General features: G+C 55.6%; 1 protein-coding gene across 1 annotated transcript; it reads left to right on the forward strand.

Moving 5' to 3' along the window:
- Positions 1 to 65: 65 nt before the first annotated feature.
- Positions 66 to 17,430, forward strand: GID4 (GID complex subunit 4 homolog). Its single transcript, XM_079903612.1, has 6 exons — positions 66 to 400; positions 4,752 to 4,811; positions 10,011 to 10,118; positions 12,177 to 12,278; positions 13,468 to 13,598; positions 15,921 to 17,430. The coding sequence occupies exons 1-6, from the start codon at positions 212 to 214 to the stop codon at positions 15,982 to 15,984; spliced, it is 654 nt and encodes a 217-aa protein (XP_079759738.1). The 5' UTR covers positions 66 to 211; the 3' UTR covers positions 15,985 to 17,430.
- The last annotated feature ends 3,166 nt before the right edge of the window (positions 17,431 to 20,596 follow it).

Raw genomic sequence — 20,596 nt, forward strand, 5'->3', positions numbered from 1 at the left:
AGGCGGGGAGGGGGCTCGCTTAGCACCCGGAGGCCCTGCTCGCAGGTCCCGGGGTCCCGGTGGCGGCCGGAGCGCTCAGACCGCAGGCGGCCGGCGGGTAGACCCCTCCCGCCCCACGCGCGCGCCGGCCTTACCCCCGGCCACCCTCCTCGGCTCCCGCGCGGCGGTGGTTCCTCCCCCTCCCCCAGCCCTGGCTCCGGGGGACCCCGCGATGCCGGTCCGCACCGAGTGTCCCCCGCCGGCCGGTGCCTCGGCCACCTCCGCCGCCTCGCTCATCCCGCCGCCGCCCATCAACACGCAGCAGCCCGGCGTGGCCACCAGCCTGCTCTACAGCGGCTCTAAGTTCCGCGGCCACCAGAAGAGCAAGGGTAACTCGTACGACGTGGAGGTGGTGCTGCAGGTGAGCCGGCTGCCGGGCCTCTCGCGGCGCCCACTGGCCGGGCCGCGCCGCCGCCCCCTCGAGACCGCGGCCGCGGACGGGCCTCCTGCCCGGGCCTGCCGGGAGACTCCGGCGCACCCCAACTCTGCGGGCCAGAGCCGGGGACCGGCGGCCTCAGACCCGGCCCTATCTCCCCGTGGCCTGTCGCCCCAGGACCAGCCCTCCTTCTAGCCTTTCTCGGACCCCGAAGAGCTCTCCAGTGGTTCCCCCTGACTCGGGACCCTCCCAGGCCTGAGACGTGCCTGCTGCCCCCATACGTTTTCCTCGGTCCCAGGAAGCCCAGGCTCTGGGTCCCGCCTCCTTCTCCTGGGGTTTCCTCCTTGGGGGACTTCCTCAGCCCCCTCCCTCCATTAGCCCCTGAGCTTGAGAGTGCCCAGCCTACCCTGATTCCTGCCCCACCCCCCAGGCCGGGCCCTCATCCTGGGTGGGCTCCTCATCGTCTGTTAAGAAGCTGGCCTCCTAGGCCCCCAACCCCTAGTCTCTTCCTGGCCCAGGCTTCTCGTACTCCCTACCCCTGCCCTCTGGCCACTTCCAGGCTACTCCCGGTCTCCCTGGCCTGTCTGCCCAGATCTCCCTGTCCTACACCTCTGTTCTCCTCCTTCCGGGCTCCAGGGCTCTTTCGTGTTCTTAACTTTGATCGACACGGCCAGGGCTTCCTCCCAGTCTCTGATACCCATGTACTGGGAAATGTAACTCACTTGCTTTATTTCTCATACTGTATTTCCTTCCCGTGTCCACCCACCTCCCCCCATTTGACCTGGATTTCTGAGAACCTGCTGCCAGCCCCTAATGGCTTTGGAACTGCAGCTTCACCTGTCCCGGCCCTTTCCTGCACCTCACCCCTCTCATGCAAATGGGAGCACACTTGACATTTCTTCCCAGCCCAAGGAGATTGGCAGTGGTTGATACTCCTTTTTCTCCCCCTCCTAGAAAACTGTTCCTTATCTCTAGCTGCCCAGACCTGCATCAGGACCCACCTCCTCCTCCCTTTGCCCCTTTGTCCTTAGTCTGATACCTCACCTCCTAGGCTGTTCCCAGAAGCCCCCCCAAACATCTGTCCTCTTGAAAGGCTTTCCAGAAGCTTTGAGGTCTTGTGTGAGGACAGAACGTAGTGTCTTTTCCTTATGCTTGCCCTTTGCCCTTTAATAATTTTAAATCTTAAACAGCCTCTTTTCTGAGCAAGTAGTTCTCCCACCCAAAAAACAGTTGTGGATGTGTTTTCTTTCCACTCACTGCAGAGCGTTCATCAGCCTCTTTTTTCTTACTGCTTTGTGGGAATAGATAATTTCTTTTGATTGGGAGAACTCCATTTCCGTGTTGTGTCTTTGGTCTATAAACTTAAATATCTATCATGAGCCACGATATTTATTGTAATTGAAAATAGTAGGAGTTCCCTCGCGGTCCAGTGGTTAGGATTCAGTGCTTTCATGGTCATGGTCCAGGTTCAGTCCCTGGTCAGGGAACTGAGATCCGGCAAGCTGCAAGGTGCGGCCAAAAAAAAAAAAGTACCATGGCTGAGTTATTTCAGTCTTCATGGTGAGATGCCTAATGTGGTAATCCCCCTTCTCTTTTCCTTCAAATATGAGAGTTTAGTAGGAAGTTACAGGCCTTTTTACTTTTTGCAGCTAATCATAAAATTCTAGAAGTGAGATCCCCGGTGAGGATCATGTTTTCAATGACCTTGAACTTGTGCCCCTTGTTGAGTTTGATGGTTTAGGATGGGGTCGGAGACAAGTGGCAGGGTAGCCAAGTGTCAGAAGAGAAGTTCGCCTTGGTTACTGCAGCAGCTCCCCTCCCTTTCCTTAGTGTGTTGTTTCTGAATTCCTGTCAGGTGCCAACTTCCTCGTGAACCGCTGGGAGTGGGGATTGAGTTGGTGCACGACTGGTAGGTCCCAGGGCGGCTCGAGTGGAGGACCTGGCTGGTGGCTGGAGGCCCCTTGGAGTGGTGGTGGGGGCAGTGGTCTCAGCCAGGAATGCTGCCTTGTATCCGGACTGGTGAGCAGCTTGTCCGTCGTGGAGACAGTGGCGTGTGAATAGCTCCATCATCTGGTTTTTCAGCCAGGACTGGGTTCTCGGGCTCAGCCTTCTTAGAATACTTATGCTTTTTGTAACTTCATTTATTTCCTGTTTTTCGTAACAGCTTTACTGAGATACGATGCACCTATTAACACAATTCGCACATGTAAGGTGTACAATTCAGTCGTTTTTTAATGTAGTCACAAAGTTGTGTAACCGTCACTGCAATCTAATTTTAGAACGTTTTCATCATCCCCAAAAGAACCCTTAGCTGTCACGCCCCTCCAACCCTAGGCAACCCCTTTTTTTTTTCACCTAAGATTTGCTTCTTCTGGACTTTTGGTGTAAATGGAGTCATACAATAATGTGACCTTTCGTGTCTAGCTTCTTCCATTGAGCACAGTGTTTCCAGGTTCACCCATATCATAGCAGGTGGCAGTGCTTCCTGACTTTTTATTGTTGCCTAATAGTCCCCTGTGTGGATCTACAGCATTTTGTTTATCCATTGATCCGTCCACGGGTGTTTGGATTTTTTTCCACTCTGGGGCTGTTATGAACACACTGCTGTGAGCATTCACGTACAAGTTCTTATGTGGACATACGTCTTCCTTTCTCCTGACGTCTCCCTACCAGTGGAATACTGGGTCATATGGTAATTATTTGTTTAACATTTGAGGAACTGCCAGACTGATTTCCAAAGTGGCTGCATCATTTTGCATTCCCACCAGCAGCGTCTGAGGCTCCAGTTTATCCACATCCTCGTCAACACTTGTTATTGTCCCTCTTTTTGATTGTAGCCATCCTAGTGGGTGTGAGGTGGTATCTCATTGTGGTTTTTTTTTTTTTTTTTTTTTAAATCTAATGGAGTTTTATTGGAATTTTTTTTTTTTTAATTTATTTATTTTTGCTGTGTTGGGTCTTTGTTTCTGTGCAAGGACTTTCTCTAGTTGTGGCGAGCGGGGGCCACTCTTCATCGCGGTGTGTGGGCCTCTCACTGTCGTGGCCTCTCGTTGCGGAGCGCAGGCTCCAGACACGCAGGCTCAGTAGTTGTGGCTCACAGGCCTAGTTGCTCCGCGGCACGTGGGATCCTCCCAGACCAGGGCTCGAACCTGTGTCCCCTGCATTAGCAGGCAGATTCTCAACCACTGCGCCACCAGGGAAGCCCCTCATTGTGGTTTTGATTTGAACTTCTGGGACGGCTAACAATGTTGGGCCTCTTTTCATGTGCTTCTGGAGTGCCTTTTTTTTTTGGAAATTCCAGTTTAAAGAGTTCCTCAAACGTTTGTAAGATTCTGACTGCTCTTTTTGTGGTGGTTGTTTTGTCACTGTGATTGCTTTCTTTCTCCTCTGCCATCCAAGAAGCTAAGAGTGAAGTGAAGGCCAGGTCACTGTGGAAGGAATATTAAAAAGAGCAGCTGTTGGACACAGCTGTGCTGCAAGACCTTCTTGCTGAGCACTTGCCTTGTTATCTTTCTCGTTGAGATGCTGGCCCGTTGTTTGGTTGAAGCTCTCTGCGCTGTGGTGGGTTTGAGTTCATCAAGATCAATTTGGGCAGAAAGGGAGCGACACATGCTTGGATGGAGGCCAGGATGAAATTCTGATTCTTGAGCAGGTGGTAATCCGTGCAAAGTGTTAGCCAATTTACAGTGCAGTTTTTAATCTTATTAGCAAGTATCCTTGCCACCTGATACCCTTTCTGGCAGCTGTGAGACCCCAAACTATATTGAAATTCAGTGAGAATTGCATCCTTGAAACTTAAGGCCTTGGATTAGAGCTGTGTGTCCTTTAACACAACTTCTTTACTGACCCCTGTGAGTTCGGATCAGCTGCTCGGTGCTGTCCGATGCCCAGGTCAGCAGGTGAGGACGTTTGCAGGGCTGTGGTGGTTTTCAGGTGGAGACTGTTGTCCCCAACACCGGGTGGTGGGACCGCCCCAGCTTCGTTGAAGCCCTCTTGCTTTGGTGCTGACCTCGTCTGGCTGGCTGAGTTCACTGCAGCTTTTAAGCACTGCCTTGGTGTTTGACTCATGGTGTATTGGAAGTAGTTGGGTCCCCAGACCTGGTAAATGCCACAAAATGTTCCTAGTTTCTTAAATGAGGCCTCACTCAATGTTGAACACTCAGCGTGCCACAGGACCTGTGAGCCCCGGGCTGCACTGGGCGAGCCGGCCTCCAGGCTCCCTCGCCCCCCACCCGCCTGCCGCCCTGGCCTCGAAGGGGCCTCTGCCTGCCGGACGTGATCCTGCTGTCTCCTGCTGGACCCTCCATTGGTAACGAGGCTGTGTGTGTCTTTTCAGCACGTGGACACGGGGAACTCCTACCTCTGTGGGTATCTGAAGATCAAAGGCCTTACTGAGGTAAGTGCCCCTCCCACGGGCAGGAGCCGGAGGGGGCCTCGGTGCTGAAGGGCCAGCAACCCCGACTCCTCAGGCCTGATTCAGGAGCCCCATTTGTAAGTGTGGTTTTGCAGGGGGAGCGTAGAGCAGGGAGTTTGGACGTGTCCTGTTGGAAAGCACGCAGACTCACAGACCGTTGACGTTTATAAACAGGTCACCATGTGCCCAACGCTACTGATTTTACTTTAATCCTTTTTTTTTTTAAAGAAGATGTTGGGGGTAGGAGTTTATTACTTAATTTATTTTTGCTGTGTTGGGTCTTCGTTTCTGTGTGAGGGCTTTCTCTAGTTGTGGCAAGCGGGGGCCACTGTTTGTTATTTTTGTTTGTTTGTCTTGTTTTGTTTTGTTTTGCGGTACGCAGGCCTCTCACTGCTGTGGCCCCTCCCGTTGCGGAGCACAGGCTCCGGACGCGCAGGCTCAGCGGCCATGGCGCACGGGCCCAGCTGCTCCGCGGCACGCGGGATCCTCCCGGACCAGGGCACGGACCCGCGCCCCCTGCATCGGCAGGCGGACTCCCAACCACTGTGTCACCAGGGAAGCCCGAGGGCCACTCTTCATCGCGGTGCGCGGGCCTCTCACTGTTGCGGCCTCTCTTGTTGCGGAGCACAGGCTCCAGACGCGCAGGCTCAGTAGTTGTGGCTCACGGGCCCAGTTGCTCTGCGGCATGTGGGATCCTCCCAGACCAGGGCTCGAACCCATGTTCCTTGCATTGGCAGGCAGATTCTCAACCACTGCGCCACCAGGGAAGCCCCTTTAATCCTTTCTGAGGAAAACAAACATAGTAAGAACATAGCTGCCACCGTCATGGGTCAGTTTCAGCCTCTGGGTGAGCATCATTCCTCCGAGGACTGAGGTCTTCGCAGTTCGGAAACGTAGGTGTTTTCCTTCCTTTGAACCACCTTAAACCTCAGAACTCCTGGGAATATCGGAGGCAAGAGAGAGTGTGCTTTCTTTTCCCGCTGGTGAGTGGGCAGCAGGAGGGCCTGGTGCCGCCCGGCCGAGGGTTGGGGGCCGCGGCGTTCAGTGGCACTGGCGGGCATCCTCGCGCCGCCTCTGCTGGCCCCACGACTGTCACCTCTGTCCATTCCATTTTCCTCATCTGCGAGGTGAGAGCTCCAGGAGCCTGCTCTGTCTCCCGGGGAAGACGCAGGGTCAGTGAGTGGGAGGCTCCGAGGGACCTGACAAGGCTGGTCCTCCTCGGTCTGGAAACACTTGTTTGCGTCGCCCCAGTTCCTCCTGTTCTCCTGCTTCCCCACCGGGAGTCTGGGAATCTGTGAAATTTGTTGTTGAGACAAAAAGGTATCTCTTCCCTCCTCTAGAAAACATCCAATCAAGTCGGGGTAGAAAATGACAGCAAAAGGAAGGGTTCTCACCCGGAGGTTTGTACTAGTAGAAGACACACAGGAGGGCTTCCCTGGTGGCGCAGTGGTTGAGAGTCCGCCTGCCAATGCAGGGGACACAGGTTCGTGCTCCGGTCCGGGAAGATCCCACATGCCGCGGAGCAACTAAGCCTGTGCGCCACAACTACTGAGCCTGCGCTCTAGAGCCCACGAGCCACAGCTACTGAGCCCGTGAGCCACAACTACTGAAGCCCTTGCGCCTAGAGCCCATGCTCCGCAACAAGAGAAGCCACCGCCATGAGAAGCCCGCGCACCGCAACAAAGAGTAGCCCCTGCGGGCTTCCCTGGTGGCGCAGTGGTTGAGAGTCTGCCTGCCGATGCAGGGGACACGGGTTCGTGCCCCGGTCTGGGAAGATCCCACGTGCCGCGGAGCGGCTGGGCCCATGAGCCATGGCTGTTGGGCCTGTGCGTCCGGGGCCTGTGCGTCCGGAGCCTGTGCTCCGCAACAGGAGAGGCCACAGCAGTGAGAGGCCCGCGTACTGCAAAAAAGAAAAAAAAAAACAAAAACACCAAGAAGACACACAGGAAACAGAATATGCTCAACTCTTAGGTGGCCAAACACATTTGTTGAGCGCAGAACATAGACATTTAACTCCATAAGGAAACCAGCAAAATCTGTAACGTGGGATGTGGACACCAATTCCAAATGGTCACAGGAAGCTTTGTGCGAATGGTTAAGTAGGATTAAAAATCCACAAACCGTGTACGGAAATGCTGTGGACGCCCCACCAGGAGCAGGTGGCGCTAATGAAGGGAAGCACCCCCGAGCCACCTACAGCCAGCCTCCTCTGAGGGGATGGGGCGCTGGCTTGGCCCTTCCCTGGGCCCGGCCCGTCCCGCCTGAAGCCGCCTTTTACTAGAGGAGGGCTGTGTTTCCTGAGGCCCTTCGTCCTGCCCGAGCGTCAGGAGTCTGTGAATTCATCTTTTTTAATAACTTTTTTTAGTCCCTTTGCTGAGATATAATTCACATAGCATACATTCACCCATTGACGGTGTGCAGTCTAGGACCTCCCTGGCAGTCCAGTGGTTAGGGCTCCGCACTTCCACTGCAGGGGGCACGGGTTCCATCCCTGGTTGGGGAACTAGTATCCCGCAACACGCGGCCAAAAAAAAAAGCGTACAATCTGTTGGCTTTCAGTATAGTCACAGCATTGTACAACTGTCTGACATTTTTTTAAGTTACAAATCTAGTACACGGTCACTGTGGATAATTGGTAAAGTGCAGAAAAGGGTGATGATTCTTTGGTTTTACACCTGTTATAAAACACAGTTAACCATTTTGGTTTGCTTTTCCATTTATAGTTGTTGAAAAATCAAATATGTGATTTGCTTTAATGTAACCGAACGGTTTGGGTCATAGTCACGGTCTTCCTCGTCTGTACGGAAATAGGGAAAATTCACTGTTACATTGGAGATAAATGTCCTCTCATCTGCCTTACATTCACAAATAAGTACAGTTTTTGAAGTTTGTGTGCCTTGTGGAAATTAAATCCCAGAATTGTGAGAATGGGTGTCAAATAACATTCTCTTTGCAGTCCCGAGCCAGCCACCCGCAGGGAGAGGGGCGTCCCCGGGGAGGCCCGGCGGAGGCGGCTGGCACCCGGCCTGGGAGCCCAGCCTGGGGGTGTCATGGTCAGGCCTGCCACGCACTCTCCAGGCAGTTCTGGACGCTCCCGAGGCTGAACCGGGGAGCCGGTCACACTGTCCGGAGCCCCAGGTGCCCGTTTACTGCTGGTTTCAGAAGTTCTTGCTGACTTACTGGCCAGTCAAACGTGGCCCCCCCGGAAGGCAGGTCTTCACGGAAAGCTGGAGCCACCTCCAGGCAGGTGAGCCTGGAGTCAGTGAGGGGAGTGGGACCTGGCACAGGGAGCCCACCCCCGGGGGGTGCTGGCCACCCCCCGCCCCCTTTGTGACTCCCCCGCCAGCTGTCGTCAGGGCTCGAATGTCCTCGCCTGCCCTGTGAGAGGCTTTGTCTTTTTGGTTCCTTCTGTGCACATGACTCTCATTCATTAGGTGTTTATTTTATTTAATTTTGGAAGTTTGTGGGTACCTTGTGGTCACCCTGGTAGATTGCCTGAAACATTTGAGAGAGAAGTCGGCGCAGAATCACTTATTAGGAAAACTCGTGACTTGAACATAAGTGTGTTCTTTGTGTTATAATAGGAGGACTTGACCATTTATCCTTCTATTTTAGGGAAGTCTTGATAAAACTCAGGAAGTCAATATACTGTCTATAGCTTTTTACTTAGCGCCTCAAGTCCGCTGTCAGCTTACACAGAACTTTTTCCCTTAGCAGTCCTTCCTAAAACGGATGAGTATAGATTGGTTTATACCTTTAAAAATCAGGTTTCCGGGCTTCCCTGGTGGCGCAGTGGTTGAGAGTCCGCCTGCCGATGCAGGGGACACAGGTTCGTGCCCCGGTCCGGGAAGATCCCACGTGCTGCGGAGCGGCTGGGCCCGTGAGCCATGGCTGCTGAGCCTGTGTCCGGAGCCTGTGCTCCGCAACGGGAGAGGCCACAACAGTGAGAGGCCCACGTACCGCAAAAAAAAAAAAAAAATCAGGTTTCCACTTAGGAACTTATCTCCTCTTTAATCTCTTCACTCTGTATCTATAAATACCTGTTTGAGGAACCCAGCACCAGTGTTGGGGTGAGGGCTGCGGTTTCGGGGGGTGGCAAATCTGTGGTGTTTCGAGCTCACTGCTACGAGGACAGGCTGCCTGGACGTGTGCGGTAAAGCAGCCACGGCCTTTCTGGAAGCCCCGGTCCACGTGGCAGGCGAGCCGGGAGAAGTGGCAAAGCCATGAGAACAGATTTATTTTAAACGGGTAGTTAAGTCTGATGCCGATCGAGAGGGGCTTACGTGGGGTGAGAAGAAAGCGGGACCTCTATGGTCCTAGGATTTGGGGGCGGTGACCCTTGCTGTGCCAGGCGGCGGGTCATCACCGCACCCTCGGGAGGTGCCCGGGCGGGTGGGTGGTGCTGAGGGGCCACCTGGCAGGTGGGTTGGCTGGTTTCTAGAAATGCAGAGAAACGGTACACTTTTTTACGATGTTGACTTGTTCTTTCATTAAGTTTTTCAAAATCTTTAGTGCTTCCTTACTATCAGAGGAACAAGTAGCAAGGTTGCCCGGAGTAGTCCAAGCACCCAATCAGGATGACGGCTTATTTGTTTTTGCAGCCGTTGTGACTTCCCAGGGCCGACATGATTTATCAATGTTTCCCATCGCATAAGCTGTCTTAGCTCGTGCGATAGAATTATACGAATGCCTAATACAGGAAGGTATTCTACCAGCCTCCCCCCGCCCCCCGAAGCTGAAGAGTCGGCGTAAAAGGGACAGGCTGAGCCAGTCTGAGAAGCAGTGGCTGAGCCGTGGCACGAGGGAGACGGAGCTCGATTACGGAGCCTCTCTGGGTATTCGCCTTGGAAAGTAAAACCTATCAAGTTACCATCTGCTTTGTATTCAGAAATAACCTGTCCAAATATCTTCTCTGAGCCATCAGCCCTTAACAAGTGCGCCAAAGAAGGGTTCTCTGCTTCTGGCAAAGGCCCCGGAATCCAACAGACCCCCTCCCCCAGCCCCTTCACGTCAGGCTCCCTCCACGGCCGCGGGCGTCGCTGGGCTGGGTGGTTGCTCAGCAGTGTGGCGGTCATTTCTGCAAAGTTTTGGGGAGAAATTACAGCGAGGTTGGTTTCTTCCTTTGTGAAAGGTTACAACTGCTGTTTGACGTCGTGTTTGACATTTGGGTTCTTACCATAGGAGTATCCAACCCTCACGACCTTCTTTGAAGGAGAAATAATCAGCAAAAAGCACCCTTTCTTAACCCGGAAGTGGGATGCAGACGAGGATGTTGACCGCAAGCACTGGGTGAGTGCCCCTCTGCTCTGGGCCCCCGGGGGCTCGTGGCACCGTCCCTCTCCAGCCCCTGTTCCTTTCTCGCTGCCTCTGCTCTGGGGAAGCCTGCGAACGGCCTCTGCCTTTAGGGTGGACCTGGGCGGAGGCGCGGTTCCCCCTCACGAGCAGGACCTCAGGGCCGCTCCGCCCCTGGAAACGCCCGCACGTGTCAAGCACGGGTGTGTGCTCGCAGCCGTGAGCTCCTCAAGACAGCTCAGAGCTCCTCCTCGGGCCTTTTCGCCAGGGCCACGCGAGTCTTGTGTCTTTAAAAACCCATTTCTCAGCTGGTCGTTAGAGCCTTTTGGCTTAGCTGGCTGTGGCGAGGATGAACCTTGGTTTCACACCGAGGAAGTGCAGTGCGCTCAGCCCTAAAGCACCCAGGATGAGGTGTCAGTAGTGGAGATTCCAGAGCAGCTCACTGTCCCTGCCACCACTCCACGCTCTCCTGCTTCCGGGCCCACGGTCTCCTGGGGGGCCCCTCCTGCAGACACTCTGAGTCAGCGTCCTTGTAGGTGAGCTGCTTTCTCATACTTGAGTTAGGAAAGAAACATCTATCAAATGCTGAGTTTCGATTGAATTTAAACTTGAGCTTTTAAATGGAGCAAGCAGCCGCTGAGATAGATGGCCACCTGTGTTTCTAACAGAGTACGAACGGGGCCGAGCGTCTGGAAGTTGGGGAGCCTGGAAGGTGCCGCTGTCGGGGAGCACCCCTGGGAGCTGTCAGGCCCCGCCCTGGCTGGCTCTCCCCGCCTGGCACCTACCTCTCCTGCACAGCCCAGCGAGCACACGGCCTGTCTTCCTTCCAACTTTGTTTTCCATTTCAAACTGGTCCTGCAAAAAGGAAGGTCTTTGAGGCCCAATGAAAACTCAGTTTGAGGCTGGTTGGCTGCAGGTGAAGAACCTGGAGAGCAGCTCGAACTTCCCGTTGCCTTTCGTTAGAGCTGGAGACACCCGGACTCCAGCCTTCCTAGGCTGGGTTGAACTATTTTGAGTGAAAGAGGGGCCGGGAAGGCCACCCTGGGCCCCGGCCTGCTGGGCGTGCGAGGTCGGGCATGTGGACGGTTTCCCTCCAGGAGCGCTGGCTGCCTTCGCAGGACTCAGGGTTTCCCGATGCCCTCTCCCCACGTGGGATTCCCAGACTCCCACGTGGGCCCCAGGAGCTCTGAGTGCCCCGCTGTCTGTTGGGGAGCCACGATGTCTACTGCACACTGTGGTCAGGACACTGTAGTTGACCCTCGAGTTTTCCTGAATGAGATTTGAAGTGGGTATTATGATAAAGGGATAAAAGATTATGGTGATTATCATTATCACGATAAAGATTCCTCACACGTAATCTACTTAGAATAAAAATATCTGTGTGACAGATTCTATGACTTAATACCTCTCTGTCTTAACTTTTTATTCAGGAGTTTTTTTTATAGAATTAATACATACTTATTTTTAAATATTTGGAGGAAACAAAAGCAAAACATCTATAATGCCGAATACCTAAAGCTAAAACAGGGGTTGACCTTTTCCTAAATCTCTTTTGAGTATATGGACTTTTTTTTTTTTTTTTTTAACAAAAACATGATCATAAAGGTACAACTTTGTTGCCGTAACCAAGTGTTACTTGTTTCTGGTCTCAGCTAGCTGGCCCCAAGCCGCCAGGCCACTGCGTTGTCAGGGGACCCCACTTTACTAACTCCCCCCAACCCCCGCACTACAGGCTGGTTCAGCCTGAGTCTTTGCCCCCGTTGGTTGATGTACGGAGACCCCGTCCCTCATCGTCCGGCTGCGTCTGTCTGGGGTGAGGTGTGAGAGAAGGCCCGGGGGTGCATCCAACCCCATTCAGCGGCCTTTCCTGGGCGCGTTAGCTAGGCAGGCGTAGGGCCCGGGCGTCTGCCCCGGGGTCCAGGCCCCAGTGCATGGGGTGACCAGACGCTCCCTGCCCGCCAGCCGCCGCCTCGCCCTGGAGGGACCACTGCACCGGCCCAGCACACTTGCCACCCCCTCTGTCCCTCATTCTCATACTCTGCTTTTGGCTTTCAGGGCAAGTTTCTGGCTTTTTATCAGTATGCAAAATCGTTTAACTCAGACGACTTTGATTACGAAGAGCTGAAGAGTGGGGACTATGTCTTCATGAGGTGGAAGGTAAGGCTGCCCGGCTGTGCCGACCTGTGGTGTGGCCCCTGGGTCCCAGGCCTGGGGCGGCACCCTCCACGCTCTTGTGTCCTCTCCCTTTGTTCTCTCCGGCGACCCTGCAGACTGGGTCATCCCAAGTGTCCTGTGTACTCAGGAGACCCCCATCGTCTCAGCCCCTAAGTGACCTCGCCCGGGCTGTGGGCCGTCACGGCGCCCCCGGTCCCTCCAGCTCAGGAAACACGGGGCTGGGGACAGAATTTGGGTTTTCCCCCAGCCCCTGAGAACCCCATTGGGCCGGGCTCACTGGATCGGCTCTGCTGCCCCCTCCGGCATTTCCTGGGTTAGAGCCCCAGGGTGCTGAATTCAGCAGGCGAGTGTGTGAAATCGCTTCGAGAACCTACACCCACCTCCAGCCCCTCACCCCCAAGCTGTAGGAAAAAGCCGCTTGAGGTGAAATCTCGCCAGCTTTCCTGCAGATGAAGCCTGTAGCACCCTCCTTCCCGGTCTGTGTTTCTGTGGTGAGAACTGGGGCAGGGGCTTGGCACTGGCGGCAGACAGGCAGGTGCCGGGGGAAAACCTGAGTCCCGCCTCGCCGCCGGCCAGCTAAGCAACCCACTAAAGGAAGTGTCGGGTGAGACTCTACTTCAAAATTAATTTGAAAAACTACAATTTCAGAGACTGGGGAAAGGGAAGGAGAGTTGCTTGGTCTCCAAGAGTTTCTCACGCAGGGAGACTCCCCCGTGGGCCGTCTAGGCCTCCTGCGGGCCCTGACCTCGCCCCCCCAGGGGGCTGGCTCTGCCCGGGGTCTGAGGAGAGCAGCACCATTCTGACCGCTGCCGATGGGGGGGTCCCCAGGGCGAGCGAGCTCCACCTGCCCTCGGGGTGAGGCCCGGGCCATAGAAGTGACCCTCGGCTCTCAAGGTGACCGGGAGCCTAGCGACGGTTCCTGGGGTGCAGCAGAAGCGTGAGTCCGCGGCTCAGGGGTGGGAAGGTTGTGATGTACTCTCGAGGCGTGGGCACCACGGCGCCCACTCTCGGCTCTGACCCCGGTGACCTCGACACGTGGTGGCCGTGTTCGTAGGTTGAACATGCGAGTGGCTCGGGGGTTCACAGTTGCCCACAAGCCACCTGCAGGGGGCAGGGAGGCCTGGGGGGCCGGAGCCCCCGGCGCTGACCCTCCGTCCCCATCCATGTGCAGGAGCAGTTCCTGGTCCCGGACCACACGATCAAGGACATCAGCGGTGCTTCCTTTGCCGGCTTTTACTACATCTGTTTCCAGAAGTCGGCGGCCTCCATAGAGGGCTACTATTACCACAGGAGCTCGGAATGGTAAGGACCGGCCGCCGCGGCCTCGTGTCTCGAGGGGCTCGCTTCCGTCCACAGGGCAGTGTAAACAAGGTAAAGAAATGAAGTTCTGGGCACAGGAACTCACAGCTAAACGCTTTCAAGCAGCAAGTATTGTCAGCTATGTTTATCTCAATCTTGCGGGTCTTGTATTTATTCCTCCCCAGTTTACTCAGTAACTGAAGTGTCAGACCCTGCTGTGGACAGCGGGAACTTGGCTGTCAGCGGCCTTTTTAATTTTGTGCTCACGCTCCCACCTGGTGCCGGCCGGTGACCGGTGCCTGTGGGCGTGGTCGGCCCTGCCCTGGGCCTCTGCCCCGGTGACGGCAGCGTGCCACCCGAGGGCTGGTGTTTGTCACCTTTGCGGGCCTTCTTGTGGCTCCTTGAGCTTTTGTGAGTGCCCCGTTATCCCTAAAGGGCAGACGGTATCATGAAATACCTGATTTCCTCTCTGAATGTGGAAATTATTTCCTCGCGACTTTTGCACACTTTGAAGGCTCCTGTGGGACGCTGCGTGGGGCTATCCAGCGACAACCAAGTGCCCGGGGCTCCATGCAGCCCCGGCCTCTGTGGGAACAGCCGTTGTTGGGGTGTCAACACCTGTTCAGCTTTCAAATGAGTTTTTAAAAGTTTTCCTATCCTTTTAAAAATACCCGCTTTACGGAGATACAGTTCACCTGCTGTGCAGTCTCCTCACTGGAAGCGTACAGTCCAGTGGGCTTTCGTGTCGACAGAGTTGCGCAGCCATCACTGCGCTCAATTTCAGAACGTTTTCGTCGGCACGAGAGGGAGCCCTACCCCCTGAGCTGTCACCCCACCTCCCCGCCCCCTCCAGCCCCAGGCAACCACTAAGCTGCGCTCTCTAAGTGCAGGTTTGCCTGTTGGACGTGTCGTGCCAATGGGCCGCGTACCGTGTGCCCTCTGTGTCTGAGCGTCGGCTTTGAAGGGCCCCGGGTTGCGGTCTTTATATTGCTTTATATTGCTGAGTGATTTCCCACCGTGTGGATGGACCACCTTGTCTTTATCTGTTCATCAGTGGGTGGACACGTGGGTCATTCCCACCTTTCGGCTGCTGTGGACGTGGGTGTGCAAGAGCCTGAGTCCCTGCTTTCAGTTCCTCTGGTCACACAGCTGGGGTGGGATTGCCGGGTCACGGGGTATTCTATATTTCACTTTTCAGGGAACTGTTTCCCACAGCAGCCGCACCTTTTCACATTCCCACCAGTGATGCACAAAGGTTCCGCTTCTCCCGTTTCCCCGTGTCCTTCCCAACATTTAGGATTACAGCCATCCCACTGGGTGCAAAGGCCTAGGGTTAGGGTTCTGATGGCTAATGCATCGTCCTTTCTTTTCCTTTTTTTTTTTTTTTTTGGCTGTGTTGGGTCTTCGTTGCTGCTCGTGGGCTTTCTCTAGTTGCGGTGAGCAGGGGCTTCTCTTTGTGGCAGTGCACAGGCTTCTCACTGCGGTGGCTTCTATTGTTGCGGAGCACGGGCTCTAGACGCGCGGGCTTCGGTAGTTGCGGCACGTGGGCTCAGTAGTTGTGGCGCACGGGCTTAGTTGCTCCGCGGCATGTGGGATCTTCCGGGACCAGGGCTCGAACCCGTGTCCCCTGCACTGGCAGGCGGATTCTTAACCACTGCACCACCAGGGAAGCCCCCATCGTCCCTTCTTGTTGATGTTTTGGGTAAGAGATAAACTGCTCTTCTCTGTGCTGCTCCTCCCTCTTCTGTGGATGGGGTGGGGGGAGCCGACACACTGAGCATCCCCGAGTGGGGACCGTCCCACCCCATTTATCCTTCATCTGCTTCCCTCCTCGGAGCACCCGTCACGGGGACGCACACCCCGCAGAGCTCTCGGATGCTCTAGCAGCCGCGTCTAGGGAGAAGGAAGATGAAGTCGCTAAGGTTGGGGGGTGGGGTGGCTGTGACGTCATCGATCCCAAGCTCTCCGGATCTCTGCTCTGCAGGTCGCACGGCTTCGGAGGGAAGCAGGGCGGTGGGGAGGGCTGGAGGGCCTGGTCTGCACCCTCCCCCAGAGGACTTGGCCTCTCATTTCCTGAGACAGGCTGTCGTTGCTTCAGGATTGGAGCGGGGCCCACAAACGGCAGGTCTTCTGCGTAGTCCAGGGGGATTAACCAGAGAAATGGAAACAAGGCCAAGCTCAGCTCCCCTGACGGAGTCTGAGATGAGCCAGCGTTTCATGTAGGCATGGGCTCTGCGGGCGCCGGCGGGGCAGGTTCCACACCCTGTGCTGGTTTTCAGGATGCTCTGACGATCCCCCCCCGCCACCCTCCTCTCCTCCCCACAGGTATCAGTCGCTCAATCTCACTCATGTTCCAGAACACAGCGCGCCCATCTACGAATTCCGGTGACAGCGGTCCGGGACAGCAACCAGATAAACTGAACTTGGCAAAAAAGAAATTTGCCAAGAAAACTGTGTACCTGCCAGAACCAGGAGAACGTGTGTTCCTGTTTCTTCACGAGCAGACTCGCATCAGAAAGCATGAATGTCAACCCACGGCATCCGAGGCGTGCGGCCGACCGGCGAGGGCAGGTGGAGGGCGGCCTCGGTTCCTCTTCCCTCTCTGTGGCAGTTTGGTCTTAAGCTGTTTTTAAGCTACCGTAAATGCACTTTTCCTCCTGCACAGCTGACTTCTGTATCACTGAGACGCACATCCCTTCCCCCACGCCCCCTCCAGCCCCGGCCCCCCTCGGCCTTGGTGCTCAGTGGGCCCCACCAGGCCCCCCGCCCCCCGGTTGCTTACTCTGGTAGCTCAAGGGACGGCCGAGCCCAGCAGCCGTGTGCCCCCGGAGCCCTGTGCAGGGAGGCGGCCGATCGCTCGGCGGGGTTGGGGCACTGCCAGCCCTGGGATGCTCACGCTGAGCTAGTCAGTGGCCGGCAGCTTCCCCGGGCCTGCTGTCCAGGTCACAGGATTTAAGGCTTCCCGATCCCTGGCAGGGACAGATTCCCGTCCTGCTCACTCAGCACGTTTGCTCCAAACTTTTGAACTTGAGGGCAATACTAAACTTAAAAAAAAAAAAAAAAAAAAAAAAAAAAAAAAGGTTTTTTTATTACAAAATTATTTTTATGGTCCCTTGAACAAGGACCCTATGGCAAATGCACAATTATTCAGAATTACATTTTATCGTTTTCACATTGAAAACAGCAAATGTTGACTTAGTAGTTTTTATACCTATATCTATTTGTAAATGTATATTTAATCAGCCAGCAGTTTGAAACTGGTCATGTGGTACAGAAGTTTTGCAGCATTGCGTCAGTCACAGCGCTAAACGTGAGAGCCGTTTTGGGGGCCGTTTTAGCATTTGTGCGTCCTCCTTTCGCTACTCAGAACAGCAGTGCTTCGTGGCGCCCTGTCCCGTCAGGCAGCTCAGCAGCGTTGGCGTGGGGGAGGGGTGGGAGCATATGAGCACTCCCAAAGAGCTCGAGGCTCACGTGCCAAAGTGTGTGTGTGTCTGTGCGCGTGCGCGTGCAGTTGTGTCGTTTAAATGTTTAGAAAGCCTCATAGCGTGGCATCCGCTGTAGCCCGCAGATGTGGGCAGGGCTTGGGGGATTGGCATTTGCTGGTGCTTTACAAGACTTGCTCAGAATACTGGAGGGAAAGCTTTAACAACGAGGTAGTATTTTAACCCACGGGAGCAAAACAAACGCGAGGTGCGTGTCCACGGGCGGAGTAAGAAAGCACAAAGCCCTTCCGTCTAGGTGCGTGGTGGGGCAATCTCTTATTCCCAAGAAGTGACTTTCGTTTATTGACGTACGTACTGTATGTTCCTGAGGTTGAGTCAGGAGAAGCCTTAAAGGAGAAGTGTTGGGGAAGGTGGTGGGTGGGTGTCAGGGCCGCTGGGCTGTGTGGTCCTGAAGCTCCCTGCAGGGATGCACCTGGAAAGGCCAGGGCCTGGGGACCCTGGAAAGTTGCCTGGTGGCTGCATTGGAGAGATGCTTCACGTCTGTCTCCAGAGATGAGTCAGAAATGTTTCCCAGATTTTAAAACTCCCAAAGGCAGTGGAGTGGCTGGCTCTGGTCAATCCCAGCTGGGGGCACAAGGCCTGGGCCAGCGCCGCAGGGTGTAACCAGCTCCTGGAAGGGTTCAGGTGCCACTCAGAATGCCGCGGGTGAGGTCCGCCTGGAGCCTGTCGGGGCCGCGTGCGCGTCCTCCAGCGGGCAGGGCAGGGTGTCTGAGCGGTGCTGCTGCCCGGGCGGGCCGGGCTTTGTTGTGGGCTGGCTTCCTTGCTGAGCCAGGGGTCAAGTGCAGCGGTGTTCGGGGGTGAAGAAGTGGTACCCTTTGCCAGCTCTTTGGGACACACCTGTGATGAAGATTGGTTCTCATACAAACCTGTCTGTCGAGGATGCAGAAGGGGTGGTCTCCACATCCCCTGAGTAACTCCCAGACCACCTGCCCTGACTTAGCTCCCGAAGGAGCTCGGGCGGTCATCCCCAGCCCAGGTTATTCTTTCCTGGGCCTTCTCGTACACCCACATGCCTCTGCTTCTATGTGCAGTGTTTTTGGTTGACTCTTGTATTCATCGTCGAGAAATGAGGGCAGATGCACACTCGCTGCCGTCTCCCCCACCCCATCCTCAGGACTCAGCTCCTGCTCTGCTCAGATGCCCTCCACCCCGCACTCTCAGCCTCGCCACTGCTGCTGGTGTCGTCCCTTCCCACCCACCCATCCTTTCAGACTCGACGGCGTCTCAGCTGCGGTCCCACGGTAACGAAGCGATGCCTCCCGTGAAGCAGACGGTCCACCTGCCTGCTGGCTCTGTGGTGATGTGCACGGCACGAACTCCAGGGGAGCAAAGGGGGCTTTTCAATGTCTTTTGCTTTCAGAAACAGGGAATTTATATTCTAAGGCCTTGAATTGATTTTTTTTTCCTCATAAATAGTCAGATAAGCTAATTTTTAAAAAGAAATGCCATTGAGTATGTGCATTGTGGTTTAAAATTACTAACGAGTTCTGGGAAAGAAAAGTAATATTTGATTTTGAATCTTACATGTTTTTAAAAATTAGATTTGAATGGGCAAAAAGTATTTTGTTTCTTTAGGGAGTACATGTGGAAAGGGTTTGAGGGTTTGGGACGGGAGAAGTATTTTGCAGAGCTATCAATGTCCAAATAATTTTTAAAAAATAATAAAGGTATTTAAGCAGTGAGTCTGTCCTATTTCTAAAGCAAAACGGTTCTGCTAGAAGAAACCAACCCCCTTTCTGGCCCTGTGGCCGTGGAGGTTTGTGGGCCCCCACAGGGGATTCCAACACGGGGGGACATCTGCGTGATTAGGGGCGAGGCCTCCAGGCTAGTGAGCTGGCCCGCGGAGCGGGGTTACCTGCTGGGTAATGTCGGGGTAGAGATGCCAGCCTGGTGCTTGGCTGGTGTGTGGACGGAGCCAGTGAGACTTCCTCCCCGTCTGGAACCTCAGAGCCCGGGAAGTAAAGAGAAGGGACGGCGGTAGCCTCTCCCACGTCAGCGCTCACCTCCCCCAGGTGCGCTTGCTGTGTGCTGACCGCCGTCCTGGGTGCTTGTGACACGTCCACACGTGACGGACCCCGAGAATGGCCCATGTCCCAGCAGGGGGATACATGGCAATGACACAGTAAAGAATCCGTGTCTGTTAGATGTTGAGGGACAAGCGTTACAGGGGAAGAGCAGGCAGAGGTGCGGCAGGCTGGGGGCCACTGTGGGTTGCGCTGGTTGAAAAGACGGTCGGGTGACATTGAGCAAAGACCTGGAGGTGGGTGCGAGCCACACAGACGTGTGGGGGTGAGCCCTCCAGGCAGAGGGGACAGCGGCGTGGGGTGTGTAGGAGCCTCGGGGCCTGTGGGACCTTGTCGGTCGCTGTCGGGATCAGGGCTCTGGCTTTACTCAGAAGGAGGAGAGGCATCGGAGGGTGTGGGCAGAGGTGGGATGGAACCCGATGCAGCTTTTAAAGGATTTTCCCGGGTGGACGGACTGAAGGGGCAGGTGGAGAGCAGTGGGAGCCCACTGCCGAGCTGGAGGGTGAAGCTGACAGGCTGCCTGGGCGGTGTAACAGCGAGAGCTGTCCGGGGGGTCCGAGGCTTTTGGAAGAACCAGCAGCCTCTGTGTTAGTCGGGGTCACTGTCTCATTTGTTCGCTGCCGACGTTTGATTCATGGAGGTGTCGGAGTGGAGACTCGGAGAGATTTGTAAGAGAAGGGAGCACGCCTGCCACGCGGGGCCGCGTGGGGAGCACCAGGTTTTGGGCAGAAGGTGAACAGAAACCGCCGTCTTTGTTGGGCTTTCTGAGGGAAGGGCGGCGGGGGAGGGGGGCAGACCCTGTAGGGCCGGCTAGTTGGAGTGATTCGGGCGGGCCTGGGGCACGAGGCTGCCTGGCCCTGGGACGATCAGGCCAGGGGTAGTGGCTAGACCATTGCATGAGAAGGTGTAGCAGCAGTGTGGGCTCTGGGATGGTGGCCTGTGTGGGGGAATCACACGGGGGAGTGGGAGCCTTTGCCTCCCCTGAAAACGGGCCAGCTCTGAGGGGGGGCAGCAGGGATGCAGAAAATCAGAAGCTGTAGTTGATGTAATTGGCCCTGTGGTGAGCGGATGCCCAGCCGACTAAGAAACTAAGAAAGCACCGAGCCGTGATGGAGAGCGGCCCCCGGGAAGATGAACCTGGGCTGCGCGTGCGTCTCCAGTGCACATGGCACAGGTGGGGGGTTCCGCCCCCTCCAGCCGTGGGCACTCGCGGCCACAGGCTGGTCCGGCTCTAACTGGGCCGCCCGTGGTCGCCCTGGGCCCGTGAGGATCGGGCGGTGGGTTTCTGGCGGCCGGGTCTGGGGGGTACGCGTGGCCGCTCCCAGCTGGCTGGTGCCCAGGACAGCAGGTCATCAGGTGCAGCGGCCGACGGTGGAGGGGGTCTGAGGGGAGGGCGTGGAGCTCAGTTTTGGACGCGTTAAGTCTGAGGGAAATACAAGTTAGACTCCAAGTGATGGTGGCCATGCGGCCCTGA

Source organism: Stenella coeruleoalba (genome assembly GCF_951394435.1).
Source record: "Stenella coeruleoalba genome assembly, chromosome: 19".
Classification (NCBI taxonomy): domain Eukaryota; kingdom Metazoa; phylum Chordata; class Mammalia; order Artiodactyla; family Delphinidae; genus Stenella; species Stenella coeruleoalba.

Bases quoted from the DNA above. Each gene is read 5' to 3' on its own strand.
- GID4 (XM_079903612.1), top strand. From the start codon at position 212: ATGCCGGTCCGCACCGAGTGTCCCCCGCCGGCCGGTGCCTCGGCCACC. The intron at 4,812-10,010 runs GTAAGTGCCCCT...TTCTTACCATAG, and splicing joins AGATCAAAGGCCTTACTGAG to GAGTATCCAACCCTCACGAC. The intron at 13,599-15,920 runs GTAAGGACCGGC...TCCTCCCCACAG, and splicing joins TACCACAGGAGCTCGGAATG to GTATCAGTCGCTCAATCTCA.